Genomic DNA, 17898 nt, shown 5'->3' with positions numbered 1-17898 from the left:
CCAGTATACGTGATCTTAAAATTTGTAATGACTCTCTTCTTCCTCGTGTTATCCCGGCATTTTGCCACGGGTCATGGGAGTCCGAGGTCCGCTTGACAACTAATCCTATGATTTGACGTAGGCACTAGTAAAATTCGTAATGGTTATGCGCAAAAATCACCCTCAAGTCCAAACCACATTAGCCAGGTGCCATGCGTAGACATGCATTCAATAAATCATAGTTATTTGTTTTACAAGGGGGCAAAGTTGTTGTTTAGCCGCTCGTGCTAATTTTGATACCCAAGCAAGCGAAAGATTCCAAAATTGAACCACGTGCGTAGCGAGTGGTTCGAAAAATGGAATCTTGAGCGTTCCGAGGGTTTCAAAGCACGAGGGTTAAACAAAATTTGCCCCCGAGTGAAACACAAATGTTTTCACCACACCAACCCGAAGCAAATATTAAATGTAAAATATCAAACAAAATCAAATCCAAATGAATGTCATTATATATTTATCATCCCAAATCATCATTTAAAAGTCAATTCTACCAGCAAACAAATTGTGAGTTGTTTTCTTATGAAAATAACTCAAACAAACAACATAAATAAATAAGACTACATACGTGATTAACGTTTAAAAAGTTACCAAACACACTGTTTACTCTGTATACTTTACCAAAGTGAGAAGTGAAGGAGTGATCAAAAAATATCTTACCTTACATAAAAGATAGATAAAACACACGCGCAATTGTGTTAACATACAGCGAAAAAGAAAGGATATGACAGCAAAACTATACATACAGACGCATTGGGTTACTTACAGTGAGGAAAGCACATAAAAACAGGTATTTACTTTTACTTTTATGTAACGGAAGTGCAAAGTAAGCCTTTCCGAGCTGTTGTGGTGAAAATATTATTAGACAATTGTACACAGATCGACCTAGTCCTTACCTAATCCCACAGTAAGCTCAATGAGACTGGCATTGAATTAAACGATCGCGTTGTACACTACTCGATACATTAAATGGCGCAGCCGGTAGGTTACAAATTTACAATGCCAAGAGAATCGTATATATTTAGGTATTCCAGAGAAGACACAATGCTTCCGTCACTTCTAGTGTAATACGTATATAGCACGCAATGTAAGAGATGTGATACCCTAATACGTAACTTTGAATGTTAAGCGTACATACACAGGGAGCCTAAGCCATGAGTATAGGCATCGGGCGTGTATTAACCTTTACATATGTAAGCTAGGGACAAAATGCACGGTAAGCAAGAACAATTTTCTTAGGCCCACTTGCACCATCCCACTAACCCGGGGTTAAGCGGTTAAACCTAATAACCTAATGTCAAATTGTACTGGTAACCATGGTAACTCCAGGTTTAACCGGTTATCCCCGGCTTAGTAGAATGGTGCAAGTGGGCCTTGGGATTTTATTTTCATGCGCACACAGAGATGATCGCGGCAGCGAGATTCAACTTTAGAAATCTATCTTGTTATCAAATCTTGAGTATGAAGTGCTTTTTATGCTCCCGATGCATGTGGACTTGAGAAGAAAACTCCTTAAAAAGCTAAATCCCTAACTACGGAATAAGTAACTAACTACCCCAAGGTTACGTTACAGTGGTTCATATAATCACCCTAGCATGCACAACTGAGTAGAATACAAAGCAGAGGCCGGCTCATTAATGCCGGGGCAGCCCTGAGCCCTTTCGTTAGATATTTCTAATGTACGCAGAATTTTAAGCAGTTGCATGTAGATGTAGACCTTACTCAGCACTTTGGGATAATTCAGACTACGGGTAGTTAAAAAAATCTTAATTAATCTGCTCGTAAAAGCATACGCATTGTGAGTCAAATGTATTCTTAAGAGCAAGTCGTTTATTGAAAACGTTGGAATTACAGTGGAAAACCAAAAACAAAATGGAAACTAATGCGTTGGCTTCGCTATGTGAATTTTGTCTGTACACCCAGCTGCAAAAGTGCATAGCCACTTTATGAATTAATTCCATTTTGCAGCTTGCTGGACATCTATTGTAATAATCTAGAATTACTGAAGTAACAAACATCAAAACATCAATTATTGAAGTAACAATTTTCATTATATGGCGAAAAGAAAACATGAGCGAAAGAAGGTAACGGATCGGTTAGAAAAAGCCTGAAGAATCGTTTATAGGTACCATCACCCACACTGTTAACTGTACATCGGTGGACCTTATGCCTTTTGTAATAAGGTCCAGGTTAGGAGTGTTGCTGTTTGTATGTGCTGCGTGGTCAGGGGCCCGTGAAATTGACAAAAAATATTGAGTCGCTTGTGTGTCTGATGCGTCCTGTTGGATACATTTTGGGGAATGTGCACAGGAATTGCACAATTTCGTTTCACCCGTCGATCAAGGCAGTTGAAAACACGTTTGAACTTCGAATCAAATTGGTGTTTCGGTAGGAGACAGCTCTGCTAAATATAAATAACATTTTATTGAGGACTAATCCCTCCTTTGCTCTCTATTTCGAGAGTATAATTATCGTTCTTATTCAAAGCTTATGATTATAACAATTCTAAGTAAATCCAAGAGTCCTTCATTATAGTGAGACATAAAATAGATAGTAGAAATTAAGAATCTAAAAAAAATCCATACTAAATTGTTGCCATGATAAAGCATTTTACGTCAAAAATTTGACAGCTACGTAGGAAGTGGCGCCCTCAATAATTTTCTACAATTTCTTGCGGACTATAAGCGGCTGCAGGCGACAGCGCCAATTTGTCCTTTTTGCTATTTAACTTTGTCAATTATGTTGTCAAAGTAATGTGCAAAGTGATATAAAGAGTGGGTATTAGTTAAAATCAAAGAGAAAAGATAGTAGAGAGGGATCCTGTCATAGTAAATTTTGTAGTCACAGTAAATTTACTGCCATCTATCGACACACGACTAAAACTCAAAATGAAAACGTATAAAATTATCAAATAAATATATATATATGGATAAATTATTTTATTATTTTTATATCATTTTGACCCATGTTCATTCACTGATATCTATGTGTTAAAATTGTTAAATATGAAACGGTGTCGTCACGCCATCTAGCCGAGCATAGGCTAAAGGTGTGTGCGCCATCTATCCGAGAATGACTTTTTCTTGATTTCCGAGGCACGTTTTTTCCTTAGACTTTATTCATCTTATACGAAGTTACATATGTCTTTGGTAAAACTAAGGTTTTATTAACAAAAATGTGGACGGTGGAAAATTGAACTAGAACGTCGCCTCGCAAAAAGTCGCCGAAAATCCGATCAGGCTCCATAGAGGGCAGAAAAGTGATCCTACACTGGCTCGTAATGAAGCCATTTATCTGTCTCCTGTCGCCGGCGGCAAACTCAACACTTATCGCCATTTTTATGAGACTTGTTAACGTAGGTAACTACTAGTTAAAATTTTTAGACTCTTTTAGATTTTTATTTGACCTTCTAGATTAAGCGGAGGTAGCGGGAATATAAGACCCCTTGTAAGCCTTTCTTAACAACTTTCTTATAAACCTTTACTCAGTAGTATATCTTAGCATTCTGTTGCGCTAGTACATGAAAATGTATGCGAGCAGGATTAACTATCAATGCATCTAGAAGTAATATTAAAGACAAATTGTTATGAGAAATATCGTCGTCAAATATTATCCTTGTCATTATCATGTCGTTATCAGAAATACTTATTCATCGTCATGTTATCATTTCTGAATACCCTTCCAAGAGAGTTATATGGGTGGTTTGCGCCCTAAAAAGCTTAAACTATATTTGCATTAACATTTTTATAGCATAGTCAAAGACGATAATATTTGATTGTCTACAGAATAGCTATGGCAATAATGCGATAGAGTTAAAGCGAAAATCGATAGAACGTTACTTTAGCGGCAATAACAGTTTTACGAGGAGTGAAAACCGATTACGCTGGCGATAGCATTTCTTTGTATTTTGAACAGGGACCGTTACCAGTATAACTAAAAATCTAAATATCACATAGCATTCACAATATTTTTTTGCTATTCTAGAATAGAATTTAGGTAAGGATAACGATTGATCAGATTAACTAAATTAAATGCAAAAATATACATAAACAACTGAGATACCCAAATTCAATACCGGTTAGTTTGTATGAAAAATATACCGGTATTCGGCCCTGATTTTGGACGGTACCGTTATTAAAAAAAAAATAAGCTGAATATATGAGTGTAATGATCACTCGATCATTTTGGTTGAGTCACTTGACCCATAATAAATTATACTGATAATTCCGACCCATTAATTTGAATGAAAAGGGACCTAATTTCATATAACTCGCGTGTAAACGTTTTCAATCTCACCTTTAATCTCATTTCATAGCAACAGAGGTAACCTTAAATTCTTAATTATTGGAATAGGGGTCGAATATTGGTACGTTTACCATATAGTAGATAAACTTGTGTAATCGTAGGTATTATATTGTTTTAACTATTGCAATGTACAAAACTCACATACATTGTACCTTAATAAGAATTTAACGTGAAAACCAAGCCGGCGGTCGGATTTTAAAACTTTTTTTTCTGTTGCCCCGGAAACTTGTATCCTGACACGTACAGTCAAGTGTAAAAATATGGGTGCACACATCATACTCAAAAATATATCCCACTGCTCTTATGTCAGCGAATATATAAACATATATAACATACTTTATATGTTTGTGGTGGAATAACGCTTTCATTTCAATTACGAATCGGAATTTCTATCCAGCGGGTTTTTTTAGACCCACTGTGTATAAAGTGTTATTTACGATTACACAGTTTGATTAATTAACTAAATTTGTAACAGCTTTTTCACGCAGTGCCCGTTAAATTAAATTCTATGTTATGACAGACAAATAAATCACACTAAATTGTTATTTATAACCTACGCATTTCACCGTACTGAGGGATATTATTTTTTCGAATAGCGTAGCTCTCGGTTTGGCGTGTTGGGAATAAATAACAATTTGTCGAAAGATGCTTTTACACAAATGAGCTATGTAAATCTGCTTAATAATTTAGTACATTTTAAATTAAGTGGAATACGCAAATTAACCTACAAACGGATTATTACTGAATAATAGGTAAGTACCTATGAACATTTTCAGTTTAAAGAAATCTTTATTCTCAAAAGAATTACATTAAATTCGCTTACATGAGAAATATACATATCTAGTTAGTTTTAGCGTGCAGTATTTAACGATAAGGTTATTAGTAACTTAATCTAAACATTAACAATAATATAATATCGTCTAAATATGTGGGTAATTTTTAGTTGCTAAGCAGGACAGTGTGCATTGAGTTGTTCTGGCCGGTCGTAGATAACACGTCTACGAGGGCATTGATGTGTGATCGGATGGATGCGGCATATCGCGCGTAGGACAAAAACTTTGAACTCAAAAGTAACGCTAGACTAAAAATATATGGGGCTAAATGGACTATATTAAGGAAATATTATTTTGGACAAATTGTTTACACTTTTTCTTAAATACGTTTAGATGTTTTAAGTTTCTTATTTCTACAGGTAGCTGGTTATACAGTTGAGCACCCTCTTGAGTCACATTTCGTCGCCCAGTTGTGGTTCTTGATGAGGTAGTAATTAAGTTTTCAGCGTTTCTATTACGATAATTATGTAGGGTTTTCTTTTTTGTAAACGTTAGTTTTGAGTGTATGTCTTTGTGTAGTATTTTTCTAACAAGTAAGCAAATATTAAAAGTGTACAGTTGTCTAACGGACATAAGTTTAGTCTCGTTATACACTTTTACAGTTGGTGCCAAGTGATCGTAATGGAAAAGTTTTTTAACTAGTTTGTTTTGGGTACGCTGTAGTTCTTTTAGATTAGTTTTAGAAGCGCTGCCCCACATTTCTATTAGATATTGTAAATGAGGTTTAGCCAGTGCGTTATATATCATATAGGACACTCTACGGGGAAAACACCGAACAGTCGTGCGTAAGGAACCCACTAATCGCGATAACTTATTTTTGACATGTTCGATTTGTGGTTTCCAAGTCAGACCGTCGTCCAAAATTAAACCTAGATATTTTTCTTCTTTAGTCAGTTTTAACGACTCGCCATTTATATAAAGTGGTGTAAAATCAGGAATAACTTTGTTTTTAGCTTTAAAAATTATGTAAGATGTTTTACTGGCATTTATTGTTAATAGATTGTATTGGAACCACTCATTTAAGATGTCAAGATCCTGTTGCGCTTTGATTAGTACGTCACTGATGGAAATTCCATAATAAAATAAGCAGGTGTCGTCTGCGTATAGAGTTAAGTCACCGTGAAGAGGAACTTCCTGTATGTTATTAATATAAATTAAAAACAATAATGGCCCCAAGATAGAGCCTTGAGGGACTCCGCAAACGATTGGAAAGGGTTTACTTTGGTATTCCTCTATTTTAACAATTTGGATTCTATTTGCTAGGTAAGATTCGAATATCGTGTACGCAGAATCAGTCAGGCCTATGCTCTTAAGTTTCTTTAGAAGCAAAGTATGGCTAACCGTGTCGAATGCTTTTTTTAAATCGATGAATACTCCAAGAGCTATATTTTTTTTATCTATGTTTGTTTTTATCGTAGTTATAAGATCTGTTGTTGCCGAAAGTGTGTTTGACTTAGGTCTGAAACCGTACTGGCGTTCGGAAAGGAATTTAATTTGATTTAGGTGTTTGTTAAGGCGGTCATATAGGATTTTTTCATAAATTTTGGATATCACGGGTAGGACCGATATAGGGCGATAATTGTTTACGTCAGATTTTGATCCAGATTTAAAGATTGGGGACACTTTTGCAATTTTTAGACTGTCAGGGATACATCATCCATACACTTATTTATGCAGTGATTTAATTCTATGGATATGGATTCTTTTAGGCATTTGAGTACTTTAGTACTAATTTCATCTATACCAGTGGCAGTATTGGCGTCTAAACTATCTATATGTTTCCTAATTTCATCCGGATTACAGGGTTTTAATTTTGATAAGAGAATGTTATTCGTGTGTTTAGTTGATAACGTTTGGGTATTATTTTCATGGTATTGCGGTGAAATTTCGTTTGCCAATGTTGTACCAATGGTAGAGAAGAAACTATTGAAGTATTCACAGATACGGTTTTCATCAGTTATAGGTCCTTGGTTAGTAGAGATCGTCGGTGGTTTACATATTATATTTTTAGTTTTGTTCGTGGCAAGGGCATTGATGAGGTTCCAAGTCTTCTTTGGTTTATTAGAGCTCTTTTGAAATTCTTTTAAGTAGAAACTTCTCTTGGCGCTGAGTATATTTCGTGTTACTTTGTTTCTCTCGGTTTTAAATTTCGCTTTCAGGTCTTCATTGTTGGGGTTCCTTTTTAGTTCTTGCCAAAGTCGATTCCTTCTGTTTATTCCAGTAATAATGTCTTTATTAATCCAGTCATTTCTTGGTAAGTTTAGTATTTTTGTTTTAGTTTTTGTACTTCGGTGTATGTTTTCCTTAATAAAGTTCTCAAGTATTTTGTAATCATGTTTCGTGTTATCCAGTTTGTGTAAGTCAAATCCTTTGTATAAGCTGTCGTAATTTATCGATTTATATTCAATCTTTTTCTTAGGCGCTTTAATCTGTTTTTTAAGGGCGGTATAGATTTGTTTATGATCCGAGAGAGACGATTCAACGACTGCCAAGTGGAAATTATTGTCACTTAAATTAGTGCTTACATGATCCAAAATCGACCACGTTGTAGACGTTTCGCGCGTGCAATGTTGTCTGTCTATTTTGTTGATGATTTTGTATCCATTTTCGTTTAGCAGTCGTTGGTACGTCTTTGTCATTTTATCGTCTTGTAATAGGTCCAGATTGAAGTCTCCAAACACAATAGCACGATGTTTGTGTTGCAGTTGTAATTCATAATCAACCAGAAAACTACTCACATTTGTGTGGCCTGGTTTATACACGAGTCCAACGTGTAGCGCGTACTGGTCTATATATACCCAAAGATAATTGTTTCCTGTAAGGTATTTATTTTTTGTTACTCTATGTTTTAAATCATTGTGAATGTAAATGGACACGCCTCCTCCTCGCATGTCATTTCTATAATTAAAATAATGTGAGTAATTTGGTAATTGTAGGTTTATCGCGTCGTCTTCAGATTTTATCCAAGTTTCTGTGAGAAGAACAATGTGTACTTTATTATTGATTGACTTGAGGATGCACTTCAGCTCGTCGAATTTTCCTGGCTTAACGATGCTGCGTATGTTCGCGTAGAAGAAGCTTAAGGACTTTTTTGATGTTTCAATATGTGAGTATACGTTGGTTGTTTGATAAGTGATGTTGTCGCTAGGACCGATTAAGGGGCTTCCGGTTGGTGCTCGGCTACTGCCGCCGTTATTGAGTTTTTTGATACTATTTTGGGCTCACCTTTTACATATTTTATACAAAGATTGCATTCTCCGTTTGCTAATCGTGTTTCAAGTTCTTGTTTTAGTTGGTTTAATGTATCTCGTTGTAGAGGAGTCTGATCGGAGTATATTTTAACATTTGCAGGCATTGTTTTGTCTTTATTTCTGAGAATCAACTTAGGTGTTTCATCCGATTTGTAGCATACTTTAACTGGCCGAGCTTTATTTTGTTGATATTTTCCCAGGCGGATTATCCTTTCTGGTTCGGGGCAGTCAATTTTGATCAATTCCGTAATTTTTTGTACTTCTTTTTTGTCATGATCTGCTCTCTCAGTCAGTACATTGGAAAGTGGTTCTTGGATTCCCGCTATGATAATATTTCTTGCCCGGGTTGCACGCTCCTGACATTCCGTGACCAATGTATTATATGATAAAGGTACCATCGTCTGCTGAGATTTTGAAGACTTAAGCAGGTCTATATCTTTTTCTAAGGCCTCAACTTTCAACTCAAGAGTATTAGTTGTGTCCACTAAATTTGCCATATCTTTCTTTAATTTTTCTTGTTCAATGGTTATAGATTCCATATTGGTACTAATACAAATTGGTAATAAACATTTTATTATATTTATGTTATAAAGACGGGATTCCACCAGTGTGCGGCACTGTGCAGCACAAGGCGCTGTGCCACACAGTGCCGCAAACTGGTAAAATCTCGCTTTAAGCTCGTAAGGCTCTGACTCTTTTTTAACAAGCTTTTATTAGGTAGACCTGTATGTACCTAACTATCTAATCTAATCTAAGGTGAATCTAAGGTAACTAATTTAACCATCTTCCAAGGATCGTAGCGTCATGAAAATTGGTAGCTGTATGTAGTTCTGATGACAATACAATAATATGGTACTGTCGAACTGATCTGATGATGGAGACAGGACGTGGCCATAGGAACTCTCGGCCTGTATGTAACTAACTATGTAATGGAATCTAAGGTAACTAATTTAACCATCTTCCAAGGATCGTAGCGTCATGAAAATTGGCAGCTGCATGTAGTTCTGATGACAATACAAAATAATATGGTACTGTTGAACTGATCTGATGATGGAGACAGGAGGTGGCCATAGGAACTCTGTGATGAAACAACGCAACCTTATTGTGTTGTTGGTTTTTAAAATTGTCTCGATGAGTATTAGTTGTCTGTCGTAAGAAAAGTACAGTCAGCGATAAAAGCTTGTACCAAAAATGAATTTTTTGCCAAAAACTCATTATACGACAAAGATCAGTCGATATGGTTTCATATCAATAACAAATCAAGTTGCGAGTTTAAAATCTGAATTTCTCTCCAAGCCTCGCTCTGAAGTGGGTGTGTTACGTCCTTACGTCAGTAACGTGGGTGTCATGTGTAGCTACGAGCTACGTCGAGCGTGATCGATGGGTCCGCCGTCTGCCATAGATCTAACACTCGACACCGAGGGTCATGCGGAAACTCTTACAAAAACTAACTCTCCTTAAGTACCTACAGCAGTTTTTGGGTTCTGTATAAAAAATGATGAAGAGTAAACTTAAAGTTTCGCTATATTTGTGTGTCATGTCATGTCATGTCTGTCTTGCTCTGAGAGAACTAAAGATCTACAAACGACTCTCAACAATCTGCCAGGAGAGGGCTCTTAGATTCTTTGGGGACATAATGCGGTCGCCACACCACAGCCTCGAACGTGACGTCATACTGGGCCAAGTTGAAGGCAAGCGCGCTAGAGGAAGAGCCCCTGCAAGATGGTCGGATTCCATTAGACAGGCATGTGGTTCCATGCAGAGGGCAACCCACATAGCCCTTGTTCGCGATAAATGGAGGGACATAGTTGTTGGTCACGATCCTCAGTCACGAGGGAACGAAGAAGAAGAAGAAGAAGTCTGTCTTGCCCGTATGTAATAGACATTATAGTCAGAAATGATTAAGTTTGTGTTAACTACGAAATAATTGTTTATTTTTTTGGGCTGAAAATTATACATCACTAAACTTGATGTCTTTAAAAATCACACATTCATTACAATATGGCTGCGCAACGTTGATTTTTTAGACCATCACCCATTAACACCTTCGCTGCAGCAATAGTGTAACTCGTAATATGTATACCTTGCATGGGGTCTTTCAACCCACTGCGGTGAAGGTGTTAACAATAGAAAACGTAAGAATATTAATCAAATTAATCAAGCACTGCACGACCTAAGTTTCAATGATGCTGCAATGTGATAAGAACATAAAAGTATAACTTTATTCCGCCATTACCGCGAGTTACCCCGTAATCTGCAGCCTTATCTACAGGACGCACCCTCGCCTCGTTCGAGCGGCAAACTGGCGTTTTCCACACCGAGCAGAAAGTTACGACTTTACCCATTGTAAGCTGCTTGGAATTTCTATAATCCTATGTTTAAATCTGAATAGTGTAAAATTTGCTTTGCCTTTGGTGTTTACTGTTTTATCGGCTTTTAAAAGGGTAATTAGGTACATAAACACAGTTGAAAAATACGTAGGTATGTACTTACATTTTTATCGCCAAAACATATATGTAAAGATTCTCAAGGTAACATACTAACAGAACTAAAGTCTAAACTAAAATCAACAACATTGCAATAAACACTGACACATCTAATCCATCTCGTTTCTAGATCTATTAATTGACGTATCTTAAAGTTCGAATCGGGCCGTAGCTCTGTTAAACTATTTATAAGGTAGCTAAAACTAGAGATCTCAGAGTAAAGCTTACTTAAGGCTGATCTAGTCCATTAGTCTAGTCTCAAACAGCGTGTGACTCGACTAAGTATATTCAATGCGATCATTATCTTTGTCAGGATTTCTCTGGGATTGATTCTTTCGATTAATTTTTAAGTCGAAACTTACAATGATTGTATAGTTCGTTTTTTTTAGCATTAGTAACAACAATCATGACGCGTCTTTTTATTAAAAACACTTTTGAAAAATAAGTCACGGCAAATATGTAACTATTATGTATCATATACGATTATTTACATTCTTTTGCTTTCATAAGTACTTAATAGTTACTGATTTTTAAAAAGCATTTTTCAATTAAAAGACACGTCAAGATCGCGTAGTCTTTTTCTAATGCTAAAAAAATGAACTATAACTAATTATTTACTAGAAATGTAACTAATATTTTAAAACTAAAGTAAAACTTTAAAATCCTAAGTTCTTTATATGTTTATCAATAAGAGAATTTTAATATAATTAGTTAATAGAATTGATAAAGGACTAATGGTAGCGAACACTGATTTTAGTCGCGAATAATTGAGTTACCTATAGCTAGCTGCACGAGTCTTTTGAACTACCCTCACTCAGTCTTGTTTAAATCGCGCAGCTAGAAGGTGTTAATACTGTTAATGTACACAAAAAAATATTGAACTCTCTTCGCGAGAAGGAAAAACTATAGACCTTGTCGGAAACGTGTCGATGACTGATTGTCTGTTTGTACAATCCACTCAATCATTTATCTATTTGCCGGAGTACAGTGAGCTCCTTATGTAGGTCGGACGGACGCTGAAGTAGACGCAGTATTGATGGATAGTCAGGAGACCAAGACTTAAGACGTCCGGGTTGCATTGAGGTTGTTTACTTTAGAAAGTAATAATTCAATCTCATCTTTAAGATGAGAAGACGGCCAGTGGGTGACGGTACGCGGGTCACCGATGTAAGCGACAGCTACGAGTAGCATTAATAACCGACTATATGGCTTACACGAGTGCTAGCGTACGGTCGATGTCGTAGATAGGCGCAGCACAGCGTGGCCTGAGTTGTCTGGTGCGCATCATCCGCCATTGCCGGCGTCGTCGTACAATTTTTCCAATTCAATTGTGTATGTATAGTTTTTTTTTTTAGCATTAGGAAAATACTTATTTTTCAAAAGTGTTTTTAATCAAAAGACACGTAAGATTATTTACCTTTTTTCTAATGCTGAAAAAAAACGAACTATAGTGTTGTCTTCTTTAACAGTACAGTACTTACATTTCTGCGAGTCGGTCTTGCCCGGCGGTTTCTTGTCGCGCACCATGGCTGACGGCCGGTGGGTGACGCTGCGCGGGCGGCCGCCGTCGTACTATCGGCCGCGGCCGGCGCCGCCCCCCATCAACGCCACTGCGTTCTCGTGGTTGTGCCAGATACCTGAAACAATAACATGGGATATAATTTGGTCCAATCTTACGTTAAAATGATAAATTTATTTGTTTTAATACTTTATTAGTAATAGCTAATATTAACAAATCTCCGCACGAGGCCTAGACAAGATGACAATCGCGCTTCGTAAAATTGTGTTGGAGCTACGAAAAGTCACGTGATAAGTCACTCGTATTTCCATACGCTCTTTAATTTCTATTATTACAATAAAACTGTAAGATAATTGCTGCTGTATCAAAACAAAAGCTTCCAGTAGAGAGTGTCTAAATGAAACATTTAAATATTCCAACATTACCACTACTACTTCCAATGCCGCCCCTTAGGCAGGCGTGGCTTACTCCGCGATTTCGTCGCTTTGCTACAGGTACAGCTACAAGTACATCCGTTCCACACCAATATTGGTGGCTAGCCATAAGACGCGCGTGGCGCTGTCGCCACCTAGCGGCCATGTCTGTCCTGATCGTAACAGACGCGTTTTGTTAGAGAGTGAGTCTTCTTTACCTAGGTAGTACTATTATTTATTCTGTACCTTAGGCCTTAGTTACCACGCGCACGACTCTCCCGTTCTCGCCAAACAATGGGAATAGCCAAGAGTCTTAATGTTCCGCCCCTCATTTCCATTTGTATGCTTTTCAATAAATTTCCATCATACTGAGCTAGCTAGTCTTAAGGTTATTTTGTAATATAAATGTTTCATTTGAACACTATCTACTGGAAGTTTCTATTTTAATGCAGCAATAATTATTTAACGTTTTTTATTAAGTAAAGCTAGGTACTACTAGAGGGTCTATTGTTTATGTTGTGACTCATAAATATATTAATGTAACAACTTAAATCTTGTGGCAAATAAAGCATAGATATGGGTTACATAAACTCAATGAAGTTCTGTTCATCGCAACGCACGGTTCGCTACGCATCCACTCAGGCCCCGTAGACGACATGCCAATCGCTAACGCTCCGTAGCGAACGAAACGCAACTGTCACTGTCACACTAATATGGAAGAGTGATAGAGAGACACAAAGCGATTCGATGGCGAAGCGCAAGCGATTGTCACCTTGGCTAGGCCGGCTGTTCGCGTTCGCTGTTATGAATCGGTACGAAAAGGGTTACATAGCAGGTATCTGTATGATGTCTTGATCGTCACAAGAGCACGACTAGCCACCCGCGCCGCTCAATCCGCGTAATAGATTCTAAATTGCTTTGATCGTTCTTCCGGACGGCTAATGAATCCTCGCGCTCCAATAAGCCCGGCTCGGCGAGCCACTGTAACTAATAAGTCCTCAATTAAAATTGTACCCATTTAATGTTTGGAGCGATTGCAGACTTAGGAATATTAAGGGTATACTTAGAGGCCCTTCCTAGCCCGGGAAGTAGTGTCATTAGGTGCAAATTTTGGTATCGGATGAATTCACTTAGCACAGATGTAACATACATAAAGCTAAGCTAATTGAGCCCGGTAGACATCCGCCACCCCCTGGTAGGTAGGCAGGCGGGGCAGTCAAAGTAATTTGTAATGGATTCAAGCTTTCAACTCCTTTTTAACCCCGTTAGAGGATGAATTTTTAAAAACGCTGAAATGGCTTTTCTTGTATCCTAATAATATGCGCATATAAAAAATTTCAAGCCCCACACTGGGAAAAAAATTTGATCTCCATACAAATTTTCAACTCCTATTTCGCCACCTTAGGGGATGCATTTTCAATAACGCTGAAATCAGTTTTCTTGTATTTCAATAATATATATTTTAACGAAGTTTGAAATTCCTAGCTTAAAATAAAACATGAACCCCATACAAACTTTCATCCCCTTTTTAACCCCCTTAGGGGTTAAATTTTTCAAAATCGCTTTCTAGCATTTGTAGTTTCGGCTGATATTAGTAATAGTTGAATAAAAAAAATAGCAAACCGATTTTGATTTGTTCGTCAATATTTTTATTTTTTTCTATTAAACTGTACATTAAATGTCTCAAAAATGAATTTCTCATGCCCGATTTAACTGTAAATGTTACCAAACTCGAGGTGGTACGTAAAATAGAAGCCGATATGCGGCGTGTAACTTTGGATGCCCCCCTGCCTACCCACCAGGGGGTGGCGGATGGCTACCGGGCTGGATTGGCTTAGCTTTACGTATACTACATCTGTGCCAAGTGAATTCATCCGATACCAAAATTTGCACGTCCCATACATTGGATGACACTACTTCCCTCACTATCCCTGAATTTGCCTGTGCGAAATATACATGTAAAGTCCGCAGCATTTTTTCCTGAATGGCGCGAATGCATAGGATAGGATTAATTGGGTCAATTTTTGAAGAGGGTGTTTTTTCGACATTTGTATGGCAATTTTTTATTTTTGAAAAATCTGATTTATAATCATCGTTTAGAAAGGGCTCTTAACAACAAAAAATATACTGTACGAGGCACCTCTGTACTTTTTATAGTTAGCTAGATATGGACGTTTAAAGATCGACATTTGTATGGCACTAGGTAGCCATTTGTAAGGCTCTTTTGACATGTATAAGGCATTTTTTCGACATTGTATGGCAGTATCAACATGTATATGCCACTATTTATTATTTTTGTTGCATTTATAAGAGCCTGACGACATTTGTATGGCACCTTCTCGACATCTGTATGACACTGTGTCGACATTTGTATGCCACAATCGACATTTTTATGGTCAAAATAGCCGTATAAATGTCGCCATACAAATGTCGCTACATGTCGCCAATAATATTTTTATCGATATTTCCTACACAATACAACCGATTCACTTATTTATTTTACTATATATTTTAACACTATATTTGCAACTATTATTATAAAATAAACATTTTATTTCAACTATGTACCAACGTATTAAGCGTCCATACAAATGTCATTGTAGTCGTACCAAAATATATCGAAAGAGATTCTTACCTGTTTTTAAATAAATTAAACTGTTTCCGCGTCTACATTCGATGTCAATCGATGCCTAACTAACCGCACTATTGCGTCGTAAATTTAATCTAACCGTTATTCAATAGACAAAGAAGATTATAGGGGAAGATTATTTAAGTCATAACAAAACAGGTGCCGCGCGGGACAGCGATAAAAAGGCTTTCCTTGTTTTATTAAATAATGCATTAATTTATCAATATGATTAAATAAATCCTCTAGAAAATGCTCTTTATAAAAATACAAACTTGTTTGTAATACGTTGCCTACATCCAAAGTTATGATTTTTTTTATTGCGCTATGCCGCCACTGGGACACGCGAAGCAAATTTCGCCTTTTTTGGAACTTCAAATGCGATTTTGTCAGAAACAAATAATATTTTAGGTACAGTTGTGCATGATTTTTAAAGCTTATAATACATTGAATGAAAATATATACATACCCAGTCTTTTAGTCTTATGGACTTCGAGTTTTAGCCGTGGGACAGCAAAAAATGCCTATTTGAAAATTGACCCAATTACGTTATTAATATTTGTATGTTTTTTGGAACTCATATATGTATATTGCATGCATTTTAACAATTCTATAAAGCCCTCCCCTATACTCGCCGCCAGATAACGTGTCAATAGTGAACAATGACCGTCCTTACCACGAAACTAAAAAATATCTTTGTTCGCTATATTGACACGTTATCTGGCAGCAAGTATATATACAGGGGACGCGTTCAGTACGGATCAAACCATTATTTTTTGCTGAACAAACAGAGAGGAGTCAAATCAGTAGATAGCTCTTAAGGTCTTCTGTTATTGACCTCCATTTGATTTGATGTGTACTGCGTTCTGTAGGCGACACTGTGTACTTCTACTTCACAATTTCCCATGGCCGTTTATTTTACACTGCCTTCTTCAGCAAAATCTTCTCAACGGCTTCTCAATGCGGCTTCACCGAATCGGAATTAAGGGCTTAACCCCAAGTTAGTTCAATAATTTATCAATACTTGGAAAGTTTGCAGACATGACGAAGTTTGATTTCCTGCATTTACCCGATAGCCAACTTAATTGAATTCGACAAACTTCGGTTGAGCGGTTTAGCTCTTTGTCGCTCGTGTTAGTCGCTCAACATTTTGTAATGGCATTTAATATTTGATCCTATTACCCTAATTTTCGAGTGAGTTTTCTTTTTGAATGTAATAATCCGATTTTTGTAAGTCCCACAATCTGAATATAAATAAAGGTGACTGAGATTGACAGGTATTTTAACCGTCAAGAGCCGCTGAAAACGGTAGGCTGTTTAATATGAAAGTGATTTTTTTTTGGAGAATACGATGTAGGTACAGTCACCAGCAATAATATATTACGCAACGAAGGCCGCAAAAATATGTGACACGTTCTTATTTGTAGCGCAATAAGAGCGCGTCACATATTTTGCGGGCTTTGCTGTGTAACATATTATTGCTGGTAACTATACCTATCAAGCAGTGTGTTACATAAAAATAGGTACTTACTATTGGCGATTGCGCTATGTACCTAGCTTATTCAATGAACCTAGTTCATTGTTTTTAGTTATTTTATTTCAAGATTATGTAGACCATTTTTGAGCTAATCTTAAAACTTGACAGAGCAGACAAGCGCTGACAAGTCTTTCCAAAGACACACAAATGAACAATAAAAGCCGTATATCATTAGATAAATAATTTGTTAAAATAAGGTTACAACGGGCAGACTATACCATATAATGTTCATATATATGACGGAGGCACGGGCGACGGCAGTGGGCATAGTACCTCAATGTATTACTTCACAGCTAAATTAGTATGCTACCAGTGCGTGAAATAAGCATTCGGACTCGTTAACCTTACTAGCGCCTACTATATCTCAGTACTAAATGATAAAAATAACTAATTTCTATTCGGATGCAAACTGAATTGTTGTAAAATAACACACAGCCTTTCTAAACAACACATCCTTTCTTTGTCACAAAAGTAAGCTTCTAATGAAACATAAGAAATCAAAATAACACTTGGAATCAAACACTTAGCTAAATGGATAAAGAACGTTGGATTCTATAATCTTTCAGAATAATCCTTCAGGTATAAGCCATCAGGAACGTGGCGAGTTAGGCACGAGGTTGGCTAACGAGTACGTCCGATCTCTAGCGCGGTCCGATCAAGAAGAAACACCAGCGCATGGTATAATAATATACTCCGCCTGGTACTCCATTCCCGTCTTTTCTAGGTCACCTAACTGACACGGGCCTACGTCATCATGCGACAGCGCTATATGATAATATGCGATAGCGCTATATATAGCGGCCATGTTGTTGTGACGTAGGCCCGTGTCACTCTGGGAATGGAAGACCATGTTTTATTAGACTATGCACCAGCGGCGGAGCCTCGCTGCTCCAGT

The 17898-nt window shown here is 37.1% G+C and overlaps 2 protein-coding genes across 2 annotated transcripts in view; one reads left to right on the top strand and one right to left on the bottom strand.

Moving 5' to 3' along the window:
- The window catches only part of LOC134792409 (uncharacterized), a 729291-nt gene that overhangs the window by 115193 nt on the left and 596200 nt on the right, over window positions 1-17898 (top strand). The window lies entirely within an intron of this gene.
- LOC134792406 (uncharacterized) overlaps window positions 1-17898 on the bottom strand; it is a 265633-nt gene that overhangs the window by 219552 nt on the left and 28183 nt on the right. Inside the window, exon 2 of the mRNA XM_063763700.1 lies at window positions 12390-12545. Within this exon, the coding sequence (XP_063619770.1) occupies window positions 12390-12435 (46 nt within the window). The 5' untranslated portion in view covers window positions 12436-12545. The remainder of the gene's footprint in view (window positions 1-12389; window positions 12546-17898) is intronic.

The sequence above is a fragment of the Cydia splendana genome, chromosome 7, assembly GCF_910591565.1.
Source record: "Cydia splendana chromosome 7, ilCydSple1.2, whole genome shotgun sequence".
NCBI classification, from domain to species: domain Eukaryota; kingdom Metazoa; phylum Arthropoda; class Insecta; order Lepidoptera; family Tortricidae; genus Cydia; species Cydia splendana.
Note: the sequence above shows the minus strand (reverse complement) of the source record. Positions and strands in the feature narration are given on the sequence as shown.